The sequence below is a fragment of the Mobula birostris genome, chromosome 14 (genome assembly GCF_030028105.1).
Source record: "Mobula birostris isolate sMobBir1 chromosome 14, sMobBir1.hap1, whole genome shotgun sequence".
NCBI classification, from domain to species: domain Eukaryota; kingdom Metazoa; phylum Chordata; class Chondrichthyes; order Myliobatiformes; family Myliobatidae; genus Mobula; species Mobula birostris.
This window is the reverse complement of record NC_092383.1, coordinates 94235712-94259879: the sequence shown is the minus strand read 5'-3', so window position 1 is coordinate 94259879 and position 24168 is coordinate 94235712. Positions and strand designations below refer to the sequence as shown.

At 40.5% G+C, this 24168-nt stretch overlaps 1 protein-coding gene across 1 annotated transcript; it reads right to left on the bottom strand.

The window, feature by feature from the left end:
* Positions 1 to 5227: 5227 nt before the first annotated feature.
* On the bottom strand, positions 5228 to 22275 carry LOC140209557 (venom prothrombin activator oscutarin-C catalytic subunit-like). The gene is made up of 4 exons (XM_072277821.1): positions 22114 to 22275; positions 11372 to 11532; positions 9168 to 9198; positions 5228 to 6086 (listed from the first exon to the last, which is right to left on the bottom strand). The coding sequence occupies exons 1-4, from the start codon at positions 22175 to 22177 to the stop codon at positions 5935 to 5937; spliced, it is 408 nt and encodes a 135-aa protein (XP_072133922.1). The 5' UTR covers positions 22178 to 22275; the 3' UTR covers positions 5228 to 5934.
* Positions 22276 to 24168: the final 1893 nt, after the last annotated feature.

Below are 24168 nucleotides of genomic sequence, written 5' to 3'. Positions count from 1 at the left end.
CCTACGAGCCAAAGGTTTAGATAAAATTTTAGTATCAACATTAAGTAGGGAAATTGGTCTATAAGAAGAACATTTAACTTTGGGCCCGATTTTAATCAATGGAGTAAATTACTTTATCTCTCTCCCTCCGCTCAGGTTCTTACTAACTCTCAGAATTCTCAACGTGGAACCAGACAAGGTTGTCCTTTGAGTCCTTTGCTTTTTGATTTGGTCTTAGAACCTTTAGCCATTCCTTTCCGGGAATCTAGTGATGTCACTGGTATTTTAAGGAGGGGTATTACTCACAAAGTGTCGCTTTATGCTGATGACCTTTTGCTCTACATTTCTAATGTGGAGTCTTCTTTACCTTCCGTACTTTCTTTACTCTCCTGCTTTAGTCAGTTTTCAGGATATATACTTAACTTTCATAAGATTGAACTTTTTCCTTTGAATAATTTGGTATTAGTTAACACTAACCTTCCTTTTAAAATTGTGAGAAATCAATTTACTTACTTGGGCGTAACAATAACTAGGAATTATAAATTCCTTTTTAAAGAATTTTTTTTACACTTCTGACTTATGTTAAGAAGGCACTATCAAATTGGCCGCCTCTCTCTTTATCGTTGATTGGCTGAATTAATTCTATTAAAATGAATATTTTGCCTAAATTTTTATATTTATTTCAGGCTGTACCTGTTTTTATTCCTAAATCCTTTTTTGATTCTCTGGATTCTATTATATCTTCATATATAAGGAAAACTAAAATATCTTGATTAAATAAAGTTCATCTTCAAAAAGCTAAAAAGAATGGAGGTTTAGCTTTACCCAATTTTAGGTTTTATTACTGGGCAGTCAATATATGGAACCTTACATTTTAGTTATATTATATTAATCGAGAGGACTGTCCGGTTTGGGTTTCTTTAGAAGCTAATTCTGTTAATAAATGTTCTATCATTTCTCTTCTCGGATTCTCAATTCCTTTATCGTTAAGTAATTTAACTGATAATTTTGTAGTTTAAACACTCCTTGAGGATTTGGGTACAATTTCGAAAATATTTTGGTTTATTGAGTTATTCACTTTCAAATCCCATTTTTTCTAACTTTTTTTTAAAACCTTCTATGACTGATGTAGTTTTTAAAGAGTGGAATAGATTGGGTATTAAATGTTTTCAGGATTTGTTTGTTGGAGATAGTCTCTCTTCATTTGAACAACTGTCAGCTAAGTATAGCCAACCCAAAACCCACTTCTTTCGATATTCACAAATTAGAGACTTCTTGCGTTCTCAAGTACATACATTTCTTAAGAGTCCAGATAAGAATTTACTTTTAATTTGAAGCCCTTCCATAATGGATCTATATCTAATATTTATGGTATGTGTTGGGAATGAGAAATATTCCTTTAGAATTAAAAATCTCTGGGAACAAGATTTACAGATTCCAATTTCTGAAGATACTTGGAATGAAATTTTTAAATTGGTGAACACCTCATCGTTATGTGCCCGTCATTCCCTTCTACAATTCAAAGTGGTTCATAGGGCCCACATGACTAAAGATAAGCTCTCTCATTTTTATTCGGATATATCTCCCTATTGTGATATATGTAACAATGGAGAAGCTTCATTAATTCATATGTCTTGGACTTGTCCGAGTCTTGAAAAATATTCGAAGGAAGTGTTCCAAACTTTTTTGGTGCTTTTTAAAGTAAATTTTAAGCTTAATCCTTTTACTGCCTTATTTGGTATTGTTGGAGGAAATGATATTATTTTGGAGTCACATGGTTTGCACATTTTGGCCTTTATGTCTCTTATAGCCAGGAGAGCATTGTTGCTTAAGTGGAAGGATGTCACTCCACCTACTCATACTCATTGGTTACATGATGTTATGTCATGTTTAAATTTAGAGAAGATTCATTGTTCAATTTCTGAACCTAGACAAGATTTTTTAACATTCTGGGGACCTTTTCTGAATTATTTTCAAAATCTTTGATTTGCTATTAAGCACAGATGTTGGCTAATAATATGTTTTGTTATACGATAAGGATTTTTTCCTTTTCTTTTTTTTTAACCAAACAGCTGTTTTTTTTTCTGGTAGTGAGTTTAGATTTTTTTTTGTATAACAAAATATATCTTTTCAATATTATGTTTAAGTTTAATGTATATGGATATGGGGTTATGAAACTATATTTGTGATTCCAATATATTGTAATCGATATATATTATATATCTTATTGTACTCTGTATTGTTTTATGTAAGAAATCAATAAAAATATTGAAAAAGAAAAGGGATTTTACATGGTCTTTACTTCTCTGACCTCAGTGATCTGTATAATTCCTATTCTGTGTTTGTCTGTACCTTTGTGCTTGTAATGATGCTACAAGCAATTTTTTTCCACTATCTGTATCTCTCTGTAGTTGTGCACAGGACAATAAACTTAACGACTTGACACGAAACCACAGTAATGAAAAATCTTTTTTATATATATGTAGTGTCTTTCTCAAGTGTTGGCGCGTGGCCAAGTGGTTAAGGCGTTCGTCTAGTGACCTGAAGGTCGCTAGTTCGAGCCTTGGCTGAGGCTGCGTGTTGTGTCCTTGAGCAAGGCACCTAACCACACATTGCTCTGCAACGACACCGGTGCTAAGCTGTATGGGTCCTAATGCCCTTCCCTTGGACAACATCAGTAGTGTGGAGAGGGGAGACTTGCAGCATGGGCAACTGCTGGTCTTCCATACAACCTTGCCCAGGCCTGCACCCTGGAAACCTTCTAAGGCGCAAATCCATGGTCTCATGAGACTAATGGATGCCTATATCTTTCTCAAACAACTTTTGCCCAAGCTAGGACATGCACAGCAAGACCTCACAAAGGAAATTGGAACAACATCAAGATATGCACTAGAGAGTATAAGGGGGGTAATTTCAAAGGGGATATGAGGGACGAGTTTTTTTTTTACACTAAGTGGTGGGTGCCTAGAATGCACTGCCTGGGGTGATGGTAGAGGCAGAAGCATTAGAGACTTTTAAATGATGTTTAGATAGGCACATAGATTTGAGGAAAATGGAGGGATGTAGGCATTGTGTAGCAAAAGAGATTAATTAGCCATTTGATCACTAATTTATTTGGTTTGGCACAACATTGCAGGCCAAAAGGCCTGCTCCTGTGCTGTACCGTTCTGTGGTCGACGCTCTATAAGCTGTTTCAATGATTTAATGCAGGGGCCATCAGGAAGATCCACAGCTTCAAAGTAAACTAAACATCGACGTTGGAAATCAGAAAGAAGCATGCTGGAAACGCTGAGCCAGTTGGGCAGCAACCGTGGAGAGAGACACGGAGTTAATGCTTCAGAATGTGAAGGCTTCATCAGGCGTTGGTCTGATCGCACTTGGAGTATTGTGAGCAGTTTTGGGGACACTTATCCAAAAAAGGATGTGCTGACATTGGAGAGGTTCCACAGGAAGCTCACGGGAATTATCCCGGCAATGACAGTGTTAATATACTGTATCAGGAACGTTTAATGGCTCTGGGCTTGTATTTGCTAGAGTTTAGAAGAATAAGGGGGTATCTCATTGAATCCAATTGAATATTGAAAGGCCCAGATAGAGTGGATGTGGAGAGGTTATTTCAAATATTGTGGAAGTCTAGAACCAAAGGGCACAGCCTCAGAATAGAATAACGTCCATTTAGGACAGAGATGAGGAAGAATTTCTTTAGCCAGAGTGTGGTGAATCTGTGGAATTTATTGCCAAAGATGGCTGTGGAAGCCAATTCTTTGGGTATATTCATTCCCCTATACTTTCCAATTCACCCCTCTGTTGTAAGTTGAAACACACTCGTGTCCAGACTTGTCCCGGTTCTGGTAGTTTATCAACCTGAAACATTAATACTGTTGACACAAGAGATTGGAAATAATGTGTAAAACACACACACACACATACTCAACAGGTCTGGCAGTTTGTTGAGAGGGAAATGAACAGTCAACGTTTGAGGTTGAGACGCTTAGCGATTTCCTGGCTTTCCAAATGTTTCCAGCTTCATCTAATTTTATCAGACAATTTAAAGTAAAGTTTAGACTGACAGTGTAACAGTCTAAAGCAATGAATGAAGTGTCAATATAGACATTTGCCTCAGAAGAAAATGAATCCCCTCCCAGACTCTGTAACGAAAATCAAACCATGGCAATTGGTTGTACTTAATGGTACTCAACTAATCCAAATGAGCACATCTACAGGGAGCACTGCCCCAAGAAATCAGCATCCACCATCAACAACCCCACCATCCAGGCCATGCTCTCTTCTCACTGCTGCCATCAGGCAGGAGGTACAGAAGCCTTAGATCCCACACCATCAGATTCAGGAACAGTTATTACCCTTCGATCATCAGGTTCCTGAACCAGCGTGGTTAACTTGACCCACCTCAACAATGAACTGAATCCACAACCTACAGACTCACTTCCAAGGACTCTGCAACTTGTGTTCTCAGTATTATTTATTTTATTTACACAGTTTGTCTTTTGCACATTGGTTGCTTGTCTGTCTTTGTCTATGTCTAGTTTTTTCCAAATGCTATTGTATTTCTTTATTTTCTGTAAATGCCTGTAAATAAATGAATCTCAAGGTAGTACATGGTGACGTATATTTAGTAATTATGGAGTATTTGGGAGCTGGTGAAAATAACATTTAAATGTCATTTAAAGTTAAATTGGATAGCTATATGGACAGGAAAAGAATGGAGGGTTATGGGCTGAGTGCAGGATGGTGGGACTAGGTGAGAATAAGAGTTCGGCATGGACTAGAAAGGCCGAGATGGCCTGCTTCCGTGCTGTAATCGTTATATGGTTATATATGGTTATAATCATCTCTAGACAGGCCGCATATTCTTTTTTCATTAGTGAAGTCTTTGGACATCAACAACTGGAATAAAAGAGAAAACATTGGAAACACACAGCAAGGCAGTCAGCATCTGTGGAGAGAGAAACAGAGTAAGTGGTCCCGTTTTATGAATCGCCGCCAATACTGTGCACCAATACTCCGCTCTCTCTGCACTGATGCTGCCTGACCTGTTGAGTAATTCCACCATCTGGTGTTTTCAGTTCTGTACGCCAGCATCTGTAGTTCGTTGGCTTCTTGCCGACAATGTCGGCTGATTCATGCAGGTACCATCAGTGCAGAGTGTGGAAGTAATTACCTGTGGCACACTCATATTGGCTGAGGTATGCTCCAGAACCTCCAAACAAACAATAAGTAAACAATGATATTTAATTTTTTAAATTTCCACCAACACACACTTTATTAAGAATTGCATCAAACATCATTCATAGCTTCAGGCTGAATAGTTAGCTCATTTCGGATACAATTACTGTGATCAAGAGGAATTTAGATGGACATTTAGACAGGCAGGACAGAGAACACAGAACAGTACAGCCCAACAGAGCCCTTTGGCCCACAATGTTGTGTTAACCTTTCAACTTATTCTAAGATCTATCTCCTACATACCCTTCCAATTTTATATCATCCCTGTACTTATCTAAGAGTTTCTTAAGTGTCCCTAAGATACCGACCTAATGGAGGTAAATAAAATTAGCATAATCATCATTATGTGCCTTGTCATATAACGTGGGCGAACTTGGTCTTTCCATGACTGTGATTGTTAAACATAGAACATAGAAAAAAAAATAGAAAAAATTGTTCTAGGCAATTTTATTTTACAGAAATGGCTCACCATTGCCTTCTTCTGGGCAGTGTCTTTACAAGGTGGGTGACCCCAACCATCATCGACACCCTTCAGAGATTGTCCGCCTGGGCATCATAACCAGGACATGTGGTACGCACCAGCTGCTCATATGAATTAGTATAGATGGGCAAAAAGCTCAACATGGACATGATGGGCCAAAAGGCCTGTTTCTGTGCTAAATAGCTCTCTGATTCTCTGAGTCCTTCACAGCCTCCAAGGATAGAATGATATTATTTACTATCAAGGCAGTCTCCTAACTTTTCCATGAGTGCATTTTCTAAGTCTAAGACCTCCTCCTTCTGTTCTCTGAGCACTTTTCGAAGTTTATTAATTTCTTTTTGTTTGTTATGAAATTTCCCTTCATTTCTCAGGATAGGAGAACCTGGAAAACAGAAACACAAGATGTTTGTTACTCAAGCCAAGTAAAATCACCACAAACATGGACAGTCAGGCACTGGCCTCACTCAGTTTGGAACAAGAGAGTTATTCCATGAAGATGTGAAAGGAAGAGATCGATAGGTTGAAAAGCATGTCTGGATACTGCCCGTACAACTTCAAGGACACACCTAAAACTACCGTACCTATAAGGTGCATACAATGGTACAACTGAGTGGTAACCAGAGGCTGAAGGGAGGTCAGGGGGGAATGGTCGAGTGCGGTTGTTGGACGACCTACTGGTGGGAATGCGGTGGAGTTGTTGTTTCGAGACGAAGGGAGAGATGCAGTAACTGATAGAGAGCCTGTCGGCCGGTTTGAGATGGGTACCAAGGAGGGAGTGACGCGTTGTTTGAAGTGAGCGGCAGAGAAGCAGTGTACGACACAGGTTTTTGGCTACAGCTGGCTTCCAACACATCAGGGTGATCACTTAGACCCTTATCCCTACATCGTTCAACTCCTTCACTCAAATTATCTTGAATAGGAGTTGCAGCAAATGCCCTAGCCAGTAACTCAGTCTTCCTTATTTCGGTAATGGTCATTTTGCCCTGATCAATCAATGCTGAACTATTGTCCCTATGAATCCCCCCATTAAAAGACTTGGAGTCCTGGTACTAGCTATAGAGAGCACCACCCAGATGTGCACCGTGATCCCGGAAGCCTTTGTGGGCTGCGCATTGGAACGCCATCCGGGAGTTCTGTAGGCTGGAGAGGAGGAGAGTGCACGCCAGTCATTGCTGCTGACCTTGGGCTGGCAAAGAATTACAGGGCATCCTCTTGGTACAGTGCTGCTTTAGGGTGAGATAAGTTCTTGCAGCATTCACGACACTGGATTCAGTCTGACGCTAGGAAGACGATATTTGGAAAGTACAGTCCAGTTGGTGGTGGTGTTGCACCTCGAAGAAGGAAGAGGGTAGAGGGAGGAGGGGGAAGGGGAAGAAACCGGAGGTTTTATGTTCCTGACATTGGAGGAAAGTATAGAGGGGGTGGGAATGTCCAAAGTTATTTTTTTAAATTCAGAAAGTGGTGGGTGCATGGAACAAGCTGCCAGGGGATGATGGTAAAGGCAGATGTATAAAGAGACATTTAGATAACACATGGATGATAGAAAAAAGGAGGATAAACATGTATGACAATAAACTCAACTTATGAGTGTCATGACCTTGGTTGTTGCTAGAGTTCTCTGAGGAGTCTGAGCTTTTTGCAGTTTTTTTGTATTCTTTTGTGTTATTATTGCACTTTGGGTTTTCATGTGTTATTGTTAGGTCTTCTCTGGTTGGCATTTAAGTTACAATTGTCCTTGATATTTTTTTGTTCCTCTCCACACCGTGTGGTGTATCGGGCGTCAACCTTGCTGTTACTGTAGCGCTTGTCTGTTTTTTTAAAGGAGGCCGTGTTGCTAGCTCGACACTCAATCCAGCGTAGTTGGAAAGCATGCAAGGAGTTGGACGGATTCTAACCCAGGACCACACGTCTCGAGTCCGATGTGGATGCCACTACACCACTAGCCGGCAAATTGTCCTTGGTTGCTTACAAGTAACTCTGAAAGACTTTGCAGGTGTCCAATTAAGTATTTTTGAACTTTAGTCTCCTATTAGAATTGTTGATTGTAAGGTTGCTATTAGTCTGGGGTTTTACCAACTGCGAACAGATCCTTTCATGCCCTGGAGTTTATTTAAAGGGGCAGTGCTAACCCCTCATTTGCTCAGTTGTCCTGAGCCTTGCCTAGTGATGTTCTGGCTGAGTTATTCAGCGTTATCCAAGACCTTGTAAGTTGTACTGTTTTGTTTTGTCTCCTTTGTTAATAAAATTCCGAGTTTTGTTTAACCCTTCCGGGTCTCTGTATGATCCTGCGCTTGGATCCAAGATGCAGTGTGATGAGTCCCCACCACGCCTCTTGCGTTACAGCAGTGTCGATACTCACAGAGTTGTTGTAAAACACTTGGCCCATTGTGAACGTCACGAGAGAATTACAAGTCATAACAACACCCAATAAAACGTTGTTTGTCAGAAATGTTTTCATTGCAGAATTCCAACATCTGCACTCTCTTTATTTTGATCTCTCTGGACATTCTCTCTTCTCTCTCCTCCCATTGGGCAGAAGATACAAAAGTCTGAAAGCACGTACCACCAGGCTCAAGGACAGCTTCTATCCCACTGTTATCAGACTACCTGAATGGTCTCCTAGTATGATACGATAAGATACTTGACCTCACGATCTACATTGATCCTCAATCCTAACTTCACTATCTTTTCCTTAGAAGGTTGGAGAAATTCGACATGACATCGAAAATGTTGACAACCTTCTGATGTGCAGTGGAAAATGCATTGACTAGCTGTATTTCAGCCTGGTATGGGAACACCAATGACTTTTGAATGGAAAATCCTACAAAACATTGTGGATTCAGCTTCACAGGTAAAGCCATCCTAGCAATTGAGCACATCTATATGAAATGCTGTCATAGGAAAGCAACATTCATCCCCAGCACCCAGGACATGCTGTTTTCTTGCATCTGCCATCAGGTAGAAGGTACAAGAGCCTCAGGACTTGCACCACCAGGTTTGGGAACAGTCACTACCCATAAACTATCAGGCTCTTGAACAAAAGAGGATAATTACACATCTATTGAGATGTCCCCACAACTAATGATCTCACTTTAAGAACTCTTTACCTCGTTAATTCATGCTCTCATTATTTATTGCTATTTATTTATATCTGCATTTGCACATTTTATTGTCTTCTGTGCTCTACTTGTTCTCTCATTGATCCTGTTTACAGTTACTATTCTATAGATTTGCTGAGTATGCCAGCAGGAAAAAGAATTTCAGGGTGGTATGCAGTGACATGTACGTACTCTGATAATAAATTTTACTTTGAACATTGTTATAATCTTGCACCTTATTGTCGACCTGCACTGAACTTTCGCTGTAACTGTAACACTTTATTCTGCCTTCTGTTATTGTTTTCCCTCGTACTACCTCTGTGCACTGTGTACAAGATAACAAGAGGCATAGTTCAAGTACTTACAGCCTACGATGTAATGCTTCCAGAACGCGGCCTGCAAAGAAAAAAGTTGGGATTTATTACTTGAATGTGACACAAACAGAGCCAAACCCATAAACAACGGTGTTCACTTATTTAAGGGGAACGCAGGAAGAAAGTGCTCCATAGCTCAGTTAGTGAACTGGATTACAACAGAGCCAGGCTGCAGGGATTGGAGCAGGGCAATTCGTCAGGAGCGGTTGTCCAAATGGGCTGCATAGTTAGGTGGGGCAGAATTTGTTAAATGTATCCAGGAAAGTGTCTTCAGACAGTGCGTAGATGCCCCCGCCTGAGGGAAGGGGTAACACAGGGTCATCTTTTGGCAAACATGGCTATGCAAGTGGCCGCACTGTTAGCTAGAAATCAGAGATGTTAAGGGACTTAGGAGTCCTTGTGCAGGAATCCCTAAAGCAGGGGTTCCCAACCTTTTTTATGCCATGGACCATTAACCAAAAGGTCTGTGGACCCCAGGTAGTGAAGCCCTGCCCTAAAGGTTTACTTTCTATCTGTTAGGTAGAAATCAGAGGTGCAAAGGGACTTGGGAATCCTTATGCAGGATTCCCTGAAGGTTCACTTGCAGGTTGAGTCAGTGCTAAGGAAGCCAAATGCAAAGTTGGCATTTATTTCGAGAGAGCTAGAATATAAAAGCAATGATGTGATGCTGAGGCTTTAGTAGGCATTGGTCAGACTGCACTTGGAGCATTGTGAGCAGTTTTAGACCCCTTATCTAAGACAAGATGTGTTGGCATTGGAGAGGGTCCAGAGATGGTTCACGAGAATGATCAATTTAGTGAAAGGGTTAACATATGAGAAGTGTTTGATAGTTCTGTGCCTTTACTCACTGGAGTTTAGAAGAATGAGGGAGCGGTATTTCATTGAAACCTATTAAATATTGAAAGGCCTAGGATAGAGTGGATGTGGAGAGGATGTTTCCTTTAGTGAGGGGAGTCTAGGACCAGAGGACACAGACAGAGTGGATGTGGAGAGGATGTTTCCTATATTGAGGGGAGTCTAGGACCAGAAGGCACAGAGAGAGTGGATATGGAGAGGATGTTTCCTATCATGGGGGAGTCTAGGACCAGAGGGCACAGAGAGAGTGGATGTGGAGAGGATGTTTCCTATAGTGAGGGGAGTCTAGGACCAGAGGACACAGATAGAGTGGATGTGGAGAGGATATTTCCTATAGTGGGGGAGTCTAGGACCAGAGGGCACAGATAGAGTGGATGTGGAGAGAATGTTTCCTATAGTGAGGGGAGTCTAGGACCAGAGGACACAGATAGAGTGGATGTGGAGGGGATGTTTCCTATAGTGGGGGAGTCTAGGACCAGAGGACACAAATAGAGTGGATGTGGAGGGGATGTTTCCTATAGTGGGGGAGGCTAGGACCAGAGGACAGAACCCCAAAATACAAGGACGTTCCTTCAGAACTGTGATAAAGAGGAATTTTCTTAGCCGAAGGGTGGCAAATCTGTGGAACTCATTGACACAGATGGCTGTGGCAACCAAGTCATTGGGTATATTTAAAATGGAGGATGATAGTTTTTCATTCCTAAGGGCTTCAAATTTTATGGGAAGAAGGTAGGAGAATGGGTTGCGGGGAATATTAAATCAGCCATGATGGAATGGCAGAACAGACTCAGTTGGCTGAATGGCCTAATTCTGTTCTAATGTCTTATGATCTTAAACCAAGGTCCATGTATAATAATGTCACATTTACACTACCCACAGGTACTTAAGTAACCTCATCAGTCTGACCAATGTTTGTCACCTCCTACTTCCATGTTACCACTCCATTAGGGTAATGTAGCACAATTCTTCACAGTACCGGCGACGTGGGTTCAATTCCCGCCACAGCCTGTAAGGAGTTTGTATGTTCTCCCCACGACTGCATGGGTTTCCTCCGGGTGCTCTGGTTTCCTCCCACAGTCCAAAGGCGTGGCAGTTGGTAGGTTAATTGGTCATTGTAAATTGTCCTGTGATTAGGCGAGGATTAAATCAGGGAATTGCTGGGCGGCGTGGCTCGAAGGGAAGGGCCAGAAGAGCATACTCCACTGTGCACGTCAATAAATAAATAAATTATTCAAACACTTTGAATTCTCTGAGTGGTGAATGAATGAGACACTTGGCTGTGGGAGAAGAGGTTGGCTTGGAAACAAGAGGTAAATTGGACCTAAAGACTTCATCCTTACCGTTTTGAAATCATCTTCAAAAATCTCTCGGGCTTCTTCCTTTGAGCATGTTTCTTCCACACACTCTCGCTCCAGATTCCCTTGTCTAAACTCTTCTGCAAAGCTGTTTGCTCTGCGGATTCGAGACAGGAGCTGCAGAGCGGAAGGTTTCTGTAGGAAGACTCAACAACACATCCACAGTATTAAACATCTGGTGCCTGTCTGCTGACAGAACTGTGTCATGAAGTTGGACCACTGCCTCCGAAATGCTTTGGTGTGTGATAGAACATAGCACAGTACAGACCCCTTCATCCCACAATGTTGAGCAGAACTTCTAACCCACTTCCAAAATCAATCTAACCCTTCCTTCCACATAGCCCTCCATTTTTATATCATACATGTGACTATGCAAGAGTCTCTTAACGTCACTGCCTCTACCACCACTCCTGGCAGCGCATTCCACACAACCACTACTCTCAGTGTAAAAAAGCTACCTCTCACATCCCCTATACTTTCCTCAAATTATCTTAAAATTCTACGCTGTTGTTCTATGTTATTGCCCTCCTCATTTCTACCCTGGGAAAAAGTCTCCAGCTGTCCACTGCATTTATGCCTCTTATCACCTTCAATATCTTTATGAAGCTATCTCTCATCCTCCTTCTCTCCAAAGAGAAGCTTCCTAGCTCACTCAACCTTTACTCATAAGGCACGCTTTCTAATCCAGACAGCATCCTGGTAAATTTTGTTGGTATCCTCTGTAGAGCTTCCACATCCTTCCTATAACGAGGTAACCAGAAGTGAACACAATACTCCAGCTGTGGTCGAACCAGGGTTTTATAGAGCTGAAACATTACTGCAAGACTCTTGGACTCAATCTTTCAACTAATGAAGGCCAACACATCTTAACCACCCTATCAATATGTGCAGAAACTTTGAGGATGTAGTGTATTTAATATTTCAGTAATATTGTAAATGTGTTGTTTGTTTAGGCATTATTTTTTGTTTACATAATTCATTATGGGTTATATGTAAAAGTACATGAATGGTCTATGTTATTATGCCACCGTGTCATATGTGTATGACTCACTAAGAATAAGAATTAAGTAGAGATGTTGTTCCTAGCTCCATGTTTTCTTTTGTCTAGTTTTATGTTTTGGAGTTACAAAACACAACAGCGGTGATGAGTAAGGTTTAAAATGAACCCAAGGGGACTACTTAACCTGTTGTAGCATAGCACAATTTTTCCCCCCTTTGAAAGAGGAGAGAGATGCTAAAGCTGCAAGACCAGCTCCAGTGGAAGCTAATAGATCAAGAAGGCCACTCAAGAAGGGAAAATGTGAGGATCTACGGAGTTCCCGAAGGAACTGAAGGTAAACCCGGATTGATGATTCCCTTCGAGGAGAAGCTGCTTAGAGAGAACCTTGATATACCGGACGCAAAAGACCTACAGATAGAAAGGGCTCACCGCGCGTTGGCACCACAGCCTCCGGCAGGTGCCCAGCCCAGATCGATTCTGGTCAGATTTCTCAGTTACAGAACGAAGGAAGAGGTGCTTAAACGGGCATGGCAAAAGAAAGGTTTCATGTGGAGCAACTGTAAAATCAGTTTAGACCATGATTACGCACCGGGGATCCTTGCCAGACGGAAGGAATATGCAGAAACACGGAGAGTCCTGAAGGAAAACAACATCAGATTCCAGACCCTGTATCCAGCTCGGCTGAGAGTCTTTTATGATGAAGGGACAAAAACTTACGCTACGGCGGAGGAGGCAACATTGGACCTGGCGGACCGGGGACTACATATTAAAGTTATCACCCAACCGGAGTCGCTACTGGAGGGGATTTGGCAGAAGTCGTGGCAGTTAGTGGGGTGAGGATGCTCCACACAAACCAGAGTGTCAAACTACAAGGAAAAGCTGCAAATATTCAGACGCGAATGTACAGAGAACACAGACTAATTAAGAGAAATGACTGAAAAGAATAAATCAGACTTAAAGGTAAAATGAAAGCTGGTATCTGAAAATAAACTAGATGGAATAACTTGAATGATAGCAATATGGTCGAGACATAAATAGGAGAAAATTCTCTATGATTATTCAAACTGCTGAGGGCCCTCTAACACAGGGTGAAGATAGAGGTTATCCCTCTGAACTGAGGCGGGTTGGTGCTCAGGCCTCACTGTGGGAAGTCGGGAAAAATTTTCAAATGTTACACGTTCAGAAATGTCTAGGGTGTGGTTATATGTTTTGGTTTACTGTTGAGAAGGGATTGCTTACTGTTTGGTTAGAAAAGGAGAGTGTTTTTTTTCTACTAGAGAAAAATGCAAATTGAATTGGTAAAAATAATTTCCTATAATATTAATGGGGTTTTGAATCCAATTAAAAGAAATAAGATTATGTCTAAATTGAAAAAAGAGAGGGCACAAATAGCTTTCCTCCAGGAAACACATAGGAGCCAATCTGAACATGGAAAATTAAAAAGAATGGGCTTTAAGCATGTATTTTACTCATCGTATAAATTGAGCCACAAAAGAGGGGTAGCTACTTTAATATCAAGTACTCTTAATTATGAACATATTTCAGAGACTAAAGACAAAGATGGAAGATTTGTAAAAATTACGGGAAGAATAGAAGGTACAGAAATAACACTGCTGAATGCACTGTTTATGCTCCTCCAGGTTGTGGATAGTCATGTTATAGACACATTTTTGACCTAATGGTCAGTTCTCAAGGGGTAGTAATTTGTGGAGGGGATTTTAATATTAGATTAAATCCTATATTAGATTCTTCAAGAATAGTTACTCAGAATAAACCTCTGACTCGGAAAATGAATTTATTGATGGAGGAGTTGGGAATTATAGATGTGTGGGGGGAATTACACCCCACTAGTAAAGATTATACACATTACTCTTTCCCTCATTCAGCCTATTCAAGGATAGACGATTTCTTTATCTCTAATACAGATAGACTCAGGATAAAAAACTGTAATATTGCAACAATTGATCTGTCGGATCATAGCCCAGTCTCTATGTCTCTAATCCTGGAAAGGAAAATGAGGAAAACACTATGGAGGCTAAACTCACATATACTCAATAACCTGAAAGTAATGGAGAGATTAAGGGGAGAAATCAAAGAATACCTAGACCTTAATGACACGGGAAAAACATCACCAGTGATCTTATGGGATACATTGAAAGCTGTACTGAGAGGGAAAATTATTTCCATTACCACTCACATGAAAAAAATCAATGCACAAAAATTAGCAGACCTTCAAAGAAAATTAAAACAACTTCAAGTTGTAGATAGCAACAAAAGTAATTCAAATTTAAAACAGGAAATTAGGAAATTACAAAGTGAAATTGACGATGTTTATACATTGGAAACTCAAAGAAATTTTCTTTACCTGAGACAAAAGAATTATGAAGTAGGAAGTAAATCAGCTAGATTATTAGCATATAAGTTACGAAAACAACAAGCAGACAATACAATTCATAAAATAAAGAATCCGAAGACAAAGCTTGTGGAGAGTACAATAGGGAAAATTCAAGAGAGTTTTGAAACGTATTATCAAGAGCTGTACTCCCAACCCTGGGCCTCCAATGAGCCCTATGTAGACAGTTTATTGAATTCTTTAGATCTACCTAAATTTACAGATTTACAAAATGAAAGTCTATTAGAACCAGTAACTGCCAAAGAATTGAATGTGGCCATCTCTAGGTTAAAGGCTGGAAAGTCCCCGGGTTCAGATGGGTTTACCTCAGAGTGGTACAATTCCCTGAAGACACAGTTAGCCCCATTACTACTTAACACCTTTAATTGGATCTTGCAGAGAAGAGAAACTGCACCTTCCTGGAGAGAAGCGATTATTTCAGTTATTCCTAAAGAGGGTAAAGATAAACTAGAATGTGGCAATTATCGGCCAATTAGTGTTCTTAATTTAGATTACAAACTATTTACATCTATATTAGCGCGCAGATTGGAAAAGCTCTTACCTGGCCTAATCCACTTGACCAGACTGGATTTATTCAACAAAGACAAACACAGGACAACATAAGGAGAACTGTACACATATTAGAACAGGTTAATAAGAATGAGACAGAGACAATTAGGATTAGACGCTGAGAAAGCTTTTGATTCAGTTAGTTGGGCATTCCTATACAGAGTGTTACGAAGATTCGGCTTTCAAGAAAAGTTTATTAAAGTGATTCAGACTCTATATGACAGCCCTACAGCCCGAATTGAGATAAATGGGGACCTCTCTGACTCCTTTATTTTAGAGAGAGGCACTAGACAGGGATGCCCAATTTCTCCTTTCCTTTTTGCGCTATATATTGAACCGCTTGCCCAACTAATAAGACAGAGCGAAATTGTAAACGGTATCAAGGTGGCAGGGATTGAACAGTAAGTGGCATTATTCGCAGATGATGTTTTAGTCTATCTGAGTGAACCAGAAAAATCATTTATAGGATTGTTTACACTGTTGGATGACTTTGGGAAAATATCAGGTTATAAAATAAATGTAAAGAAAACGCAGGTTATGTCCCTAAATTATACACCATCCAAAAAAATTACAGGGTACGTATGATCTTAAGTGGGAAGCTAAATCATTAAAATATTTAGGAATAACCCTGCCGAAGGATCTTTCAATGCCGTCACAGGTAAATTATGGGCCATTAATCTCAGAGATAAAAGCAGATAGGCATAGATGGAATCTTACCCCCTTTCTAAGTTTAAATTCAAGGATAAATACTATAAAAATGAATATTCTTCCTCGGTTACTGTATCTTTTCTGTGGAGGTGGATGATAATCAATTCAGGGAATGGGACAAATGGATTTCCCGCTTCATTTGGCAAGGAAAGAAACCTAGAATTCGATGTAACACCTTACAGTTAGGGAAGGAAGGAGGAGGTATGGTTCTTCCTTGCCTGAGAAATTATTTTTATGCCTCACAGATAACCCCTCTGTTATATTGGTGTAATAGGGAATATAAGGCTAGATGGAAGGAAATAGAATTTGGATTGGTTGACAGTTTTCCTCTACAGGCCTCAATAGCTGACAAAGGATTGATGGCCCAATTGGAAAAATTTAAAAGCAGTTGGATAAATCTTACATTAAAAGTATGGCAGAAGGTGGTTAGTTCATGTGGAATTAATAACATGTTAAAACTCTTCAGATGGTGTGCATATGATACCGAATTCCTTCCTAACAGAGGAGATAAAAGATTTGAACTATGGATAAAGAAAGGTCTTACAACCTACCTCTCATTTATACATAAAAGAGTATTACAAAGTTTCCAAATCCTGCAGGACAAATATGGCCTAGAACACAAAGACTTTTTTAGGTACCTTCAAGTACGAAATTATGTTAACCAGAGTTGTAGATATACAGACTTATCAACAGTAGAATTAGAATTTTTCAAGATTCTTAATTCGGCTTGCGGTTCAATATCTAGTAAATCAGTTTCTCGATTATATAATGCACTCTCCCATGCTAAAAATGTAAACACATTGTATATTAAAGAGAAGTGGGAGAAAGAAGCGGGGTTGGTACTTTCAGAGGAGGCTTGGGAGAAAATCTACAGCTTTCAATGGTGCTCAACTAATTCTTTGACTTGGAGAGAACATTGTTGGAAAAATATTATAAGATACTTCAAGACCCCATATCAGGAAAAATATAAAGATACAAATGTGATGTGTTGGAGAAGGTGCGGCTCCAAGGAGGCAAATCATTTCCATATTTTCTGAGATTGTCCTAAATTAAGTCTATATTGGGAAGGTATTCATAGAATATTAGTTAAGGTACTTAGGACCCAGATACCTCTGAACTTTGAGACGCTCTATTTGGGGCATGTATTGTTTCTTGAACAGAAGGAAGATATAAAGTTGCTGCAGGCCCTTTTAGGGGCAAGTAAGAAATCAATCACTAGAAAATGGCTAAGTCCAATACCACCTACATTAGAAGATTGGCATGAAATTATCTTGGAAATATTTAAAATGGAAAAGTTGACTTACTCCCCAAGAATTCAAAAAGAAAAATTTTATCAAATCTGGAATAAATGGATTGAATATATAACCCCAAAGCGAGCAGACTTTAGATGACTCTCCTAATGATTTATACTGCTCTTCTCATCAACACAGTAATATTGCTAACATAAGCACCCCTAGTCTAAATGTTTACTGTTTTTGTTTTTTTTTGGAAAACAGAGAATTAATACAAGTAAAGGAAAAAATTTGGGTAAGGGATAAAAAATGATAAAATTAGGTAAATAAGTACATAGGGATTAGATAATTATGTTTGCGGGCAGGAGCAAGCATGAACAAGTTAGGATATAAACACCTACAATGGTTGTTACATAGGCTTACATATAACATTTTGGACCAGAAGAAGTGATCCAGAAGAGATATATGGAAACTATTACTAATCTACTATTATTACTAATTTTCTTAACAATTAATACCATTACTTAGCCTAATAGATTAGAATTTCCACTGTACATAATTATCTATTTAAGTGTCTAATTTCTTTTTATATCATCTCAATGTGTACTTAAGAATGTATAAATAATTATAGTTTTATATATATAAAAAAATGGAAAAGGTTATACATGTGAAAAAAGTACATGATACTTGTGAATTCCTTATCCAAATAAAAAAATAAAATTAAAAAAAAAGAAAGAGGAGAGAGATCCTAGAGTTAAGAAAAAAAGCACAACATGTGTTCTTTGGAAGAGGAGAGATGGCTGAGTGTTTAAAAAAGGCAGAAAATGGATGAAATTCAAGGATTCATAAATAGTAAGTACTGGGTGATAATAACAATAGTAAATAAATAAAAAGAAGAAATGGCTGGCTACACTGGACAGATTGACATGTTCGATTCCACGACAAATAATTAGAATACATATACTGAGTGAATTGAGCAGTATTTTGAAGCAAATGAAATAGCCAATGCAAAACCAGTGCCAGTATTACCAAGTGTAATTGGGAGACGAGCATACAGTTTGATTATAAGTTTAATTGCTCCAAACAAACTAGCCAAAATGAGCTTTGCTGATAACATGAAAGTAATGCAAGAACATTTAGAACCAAACCATTGTTGATTGCAGAATGCTTTAGGTTTCATCAGTGGAATCAGAAAGAAAGGGAACCCATGGCAGCTTAGTTGGCTGAATTGAAGCAGTTGTCTGAATATCGTCAGTTCAGTGTTGAGCTTAATGATACACCAAGAGATTGTTTAGTTTGTAGAATCTTACAAGAAAGCATTCAAAAATGACTCCTAGCTGAAGCACAACCCACATTTAAAAAGAGCAGTTGAAATTGCTGTATCAATGGAAACAGCAGCTAGAAACACAATTGAGTTGCAGTCAGGAATGAAAGTGAGTAGGAACAAAATTGCAAACTGGTCTGGCCAAACAAAATAGCTTTGGAAAACTCAAATATATCAAGGGCTAAAATAGTTTTAAATGAAAATGCCACACATAAGTTTTGCAAAGCCCATCTGGTTCCTTATACCATCCGTGATAAAGTAACCAGTAAGCTAGATCGCATGGAGTCTGAAGGAATTCTTTTCAAGGTTGAGTGGAGCCCATGAGCAATGCTAGTGGTTCCAGTAGTCAAGGAGGATGGGTATTTCAGGATCTGTGGTGATTTTAAGGTCACTGTCAACCCAGTACTGGAAGTAGATGAATACCCTCTGCCAGGATAAAGTGCCAGATGCTACAAGGCTGCCCAAGCAATCAGTGTTTCATGGATGACATCATTGTTACTGGCAAGGATAACAAGGAGCATCTCCAAAACCTCAAGACAGTGTTAACAAGATCAGAGGATTATGGGCTAAGAGCACAACACAACAAGTATGAATTCCTCAAACCAAGCATCACGTACTGTGGTCACACCATTGATGCACAAGGATTACACAAGTGTCCCAAGAAAATTAAAGCAGCAGTGGATACCCCAAGCCAAAGGACTTGTCACAGTTGTGGTCATTTTTAGGATTTGTCAATTACTATAACAGGTTCCTGCCAAACCGGGCTACAGTGCTCCACACCTAGTATTCATTGCTACAGATTGGGAAGAAAATGCAATTGATAAAGTAGTGTGAGGTGGCTTTCCAAAAGGCAAAGGAAGTGATGACTTCAGACACTGTACTAACACATTATGATCCATTGTCCAGTGAAGCTTGCCTGTGATGCCTCGCCTTATGGTATATGTGCAGTCATGTCACATGTTATGGGTGATATTGCCTTTACATCATGTTCCCTTACTGCTGCAGAGAAAACTTACAGACAAATTGTAGAGAGGCCTTGAGTCTGTTTTGGGGTGTAAAAAGTTTCAACTAGTCCTTGTATGGGAGAGATTTTACTCTTGTACTGATTATCAACCACTGGTGTCCATTTTCAATCCACAGAAGGGTGTTCCACTAACAGCAGCAGCAAAAATGCATCTTTGTTGATAGGCTAGAGCCAGTGGTTCCAGGTAAGGACCATTTAAGTTCCCAATTTCATCATCTGGAAATAAAATCATTGGGTACCCAAACACAAAATTAATTTCCCCCAATTCTTTGGTTAGCCTAACAATTTCAACGTCTACATATCAAGGTAGGCTGATCCAGAAGATGCATGGAATAGACATGACTTGGCAGTTTGTATTCAGAATTGGTTTGCCCACAGATGACAGTGATAGTGGAGGTACTTTTCTGGCTGGAAGTCCATGACCAATGGTGTTCAGATATATTGCATATACATGTTAATGGCTTGGAGGAAAATACAGAAAAGCTGGAGATATATAACATATACTTGTTAATGGCTTGGAGGAAAATATAGAAAAGTTGATTAGAAGTTTGAACATGGAACACAGAACATAACAGCACAGTAGGGGCCCTTCAGCCCACAATGTTGTGCTGGCTCTTTAACCTACCCGAAGATCAATCTAACCCATCCCTCCTACATAGCCCTGAATTTTTCTATCATCCATGGGCCTATCTAGGAGTCTCCTAAAAGCCCATAGAACCATAGAACACTACAACATAGTGCAGGCCCTTCGGCCCTCGATGTTGTGCTGACCCATATAATCCTTTAAAAAAAGTACTAAGCCCACACTACCCCATAACCCTCTATTTTTCTTTCATCCATGTGCCTGTCCAAGAGGCTCTTAAATACCCCTGATATTTTAGCCTCTACCACCGTCCCTGGCAAGTCATTCTAGGCACCCACAACCTTCTGTGTAAGAAAACTTACTCTGATGTCTCCCCGAAACTTCCCTCCCTTAACTTTGTACATATGCCCTCTGGTGCTTACTATTCCTGCCTAATGTGTCTGCCTTTACCACCACTCCTAGGTATGTTTTCCATACACTGACCACTCTATGTGTAAAAGATCCTCCCTCTGACATCTTCCCCTATAGTTCCCTCCTAACCTTTTAAAGTTAAGCCCTGTTAGCCATTTCTGTCCTGGGAAAGAGTCTGAGTCTTCAGCTATCTGCTCGATGAGAGGGCACAGTTTTAAGGTGATTAGAGGAAAGCATAGGGGATGTCAAAGGTAAGTATTTTTCTTTTAGAGAGCGTGGTAAGGGCATGGAATGCACCAGGGGTGGTGGTAGAGGCAGATACATTAGGAATATTTAAGAAACTCTTCTAAGGTAGGCACATGCATGTCAGAAAAATGGAGAGCCTTATGGAGTTTGTTTGATCTTGGAGTTTGTTAAAAGGTCTGCACACATTGCGGGCCAAAAAGCCTGTATTATGTTGTAATGTTCTATGACCTATGATCTCGACCTCTAGTTTGCAGACAGAGAAATTGGTGGTGATATAGACAATGAAATCAATATTTTCTTTGATGTACGGTATTTCATTATACCCTTCAATTAATAAAAAAAATCAAAAGTATGTGATTTTTCCATTTTCATTCTAAGTATTCATTGTATACATATTACAAATAAAAAACATTTAAAATGCCGTCAACACACATCAAAGTTGCTGGTGAACGCAGCAGGCCAGGCAGCATCTCTAGGAAGAGGTACAGTCGACGTTTCAGGCCGAGACCCTTCGTCAGGACTAACTGAAGGAAGGGATAGTAAGAGATTTGAAAGTAGGAGGGGGAGGGAGAGATCCAAAATGATAGGAGAAGACAGGAGGGGGAGGGATGGAGCCAAGAGCTGGACAGTTGATTGGCAAAAGGGATACGAGAGGATCATGGGACAGGAGGCCCAGGGAGAAGGAAAAGGGGGAGTGGGGGAAAAACCAGAGGATGGGCAAGGGGTATAGTCAGAGGGACAGAGAGAGAAAGAATGTGTATATATAAATAAATAACGGATGGGGTATGAGGGGGAGGTGGGGCATTAGCAGAAGTTAGAGAAGTCAATGTTCATGCCATCAGGTTGGAGGCTACCCAGACGAAATATAAGCTGTTGTTCCTCCAACCTGAGTGTGGCTTCATCTTTACAGTAGAGGAGGCCGTGGATAGACATATCAGAATGGGAATGAGATGTGGAATTAAAATGTGTGGCCTCTGGGAGATCCTGCTTATAGTTTTCAGGCCATGTAAAAATGTCCTGCTTAGAGCAATGGTTGGTCCGTACAGCTTTAAAGGAAATTAGAGGAAACTTTGATCACCTGCCAGGGATGAAGAGAGTGCAGAAGTCTCAAGCTATGATTTGACAATTCCTATCAACAACCTTCACCCAAAGTCACCACCGTGGGAGGAACACTGTCAGTTGGGGGAGATGTACAGACGGGAGGAACGGGTTGCAGTGAGAGTTCGTTGATACTTACCATCATTTGTGTGACAGCTAGTGAGAAGCAACAAGATGATCCCGTAACTTAGGGTGAGCTTCATCTTTGTTTGTCACCGTCCGATCCGATGTATTGGAGAGACCCGATGAGAGATTTTGCAAATGGATCTGCCTCACTCAAATCACAGTTACACTCTTTACACAGTCAGTATTTTTCTTTGTTTTGGAAATATTTCTGTCAATAAATAACCAACGATTTTGAAAGAATTTCACAGGAGTACACAGAGCATGGATTTCTGGAAATCATTTCTGGCAATGTTGACAGCAGAAAAGCTGAGCACCTTCCTTCTCAGTCTGTTCACGCATTGATGAACTAGGACAAAGGAACGTGAGCCAGCAGCAGATGTTGCCATTTACACTTGATTTTGTGTTAACTAAAAATCTGAGGCAAAATCCACCTGCATTTGGAACTGCTGGCAGTGAACGTGATCTCTGGCTCCTGTAAGCGTTCACTCCACACCCCCTATTTTACCCACTAGAGTTTAGAAGAATGAGAGTGGATCTCATGGAAACTTATTGAATATTGAAAGCCTAGAAAAAGTGGATTTAGAGAGAATGTTTTCTATAGTGGGGGGAGTCTAAGACCAGAGGGAACAACCTCAGAATAGAAGGACATCCAATTAGAACAGAAACGAGGAGGAATTCCTTAAGCAAGAGGATGATGAATCTGTGAAGTTCATTACGATAGACGGTTGTGGTGGCCAAGTCATCTAGTTTATTTAAAGTGGAGGTTGCTATGTTCTTGATTAGTCAGAGCATTAATGACAGGAGAATGAGGTTGAGAAGGGGTAACAAATCAGCCATGACCGTACACTATAGCAGACTCGATGGGCTGAATGGCCTGATTCTGTTCCTCATGTCTTATGGCAAAGATGCAGCAGGTATTACAACAGGCACGTGCTGTCAGTGGGTGCTAGGAAGGGACACAGCTCTCCCATGCCGTGGGAGTGGAGGGGGCGAGGAAACAAAAGGCAACGGTCTCATTGCTGGTGAAGCAGGAGGGGGCAAGTCTGGTGCACGAGGCGCTGTTTCAGGATAGACTCAAGAGGGGCTCAGACACTCAAGACTGCCCTGGAGGGAGGCAGAGGGAAGGAGGTTGAGGTACTGAAGGAGGCAGGGAGATTCTGGAGTAACAATAGGTTGGATTTAGAAAGAAAAAAACAGCCCAAATGATCCATGACAACTATAGTTCCATCCAAGCCTATCCCATTTGAATGTACTTGTGCCATATCGCTCTAAACCAGGGATTCCCAATGTGGGGTCCACAGACCCCTCGGTTGATGGTATGGGTCCATGGTATAAAAGAGGACGGGAAGCCCCACTAACCCTTTCCTATAAAAATCCCTATAAAAAGTTGTTATTGTGCCCGTCTCAATCAGCTACTTTGGCAGCTCATTCCTCGGCATGTCTCATGAGGAAAGGTCGGGCGATTAGGGCTTTTCTCTTTGGAGCGAAGGAGGGTGAGAGGTGATTTGATGGAGAGGTGCAAGGTGATAAGAGGCATGGACAGCCACTTTTCCCCAGGCTGGAAATGTCTTAATATGAGGAGGCAAAAATTTTAAGGGGATTGAAGGAAAACTTCGGGGGTGGCGTGGAAAGGATGTCAGAGGTAGAATTTTTACAGAGGTGGGTGTGTGGAACCAGGGGTGGTGGTAAAGGCAGATGCATTATGGACATTTCAGAAACTTAGATAGGCACATGGACGGTAGAAAACTGGAGGACTATGTGGGAGGGAAGGGTTAGATAAAAATGCTTAGCTACTAAGCCCAGTGGAACCGGTTCTACTGACAGGAGATGGAACTGGCGCCTTAAAAAACCAGTCTCTTCGGGCAGATGGGGCTCATCAGGCGTGGTTGGCAGCTCATCTCAGAGAAAGAAAACTCTGATCTCAAACCTCCGCTGCCTTGCAGCTGTACCCACTCATGGGGAAGGCTTTGGGAGTAAACCTCGAGGGAAAAATCTGGAACTGGAGTCCCTGAGGCAGTGCTACGTTGAGTTCAAGGCTGACTGACAACTCCTGCAACGCTGCTGGTGA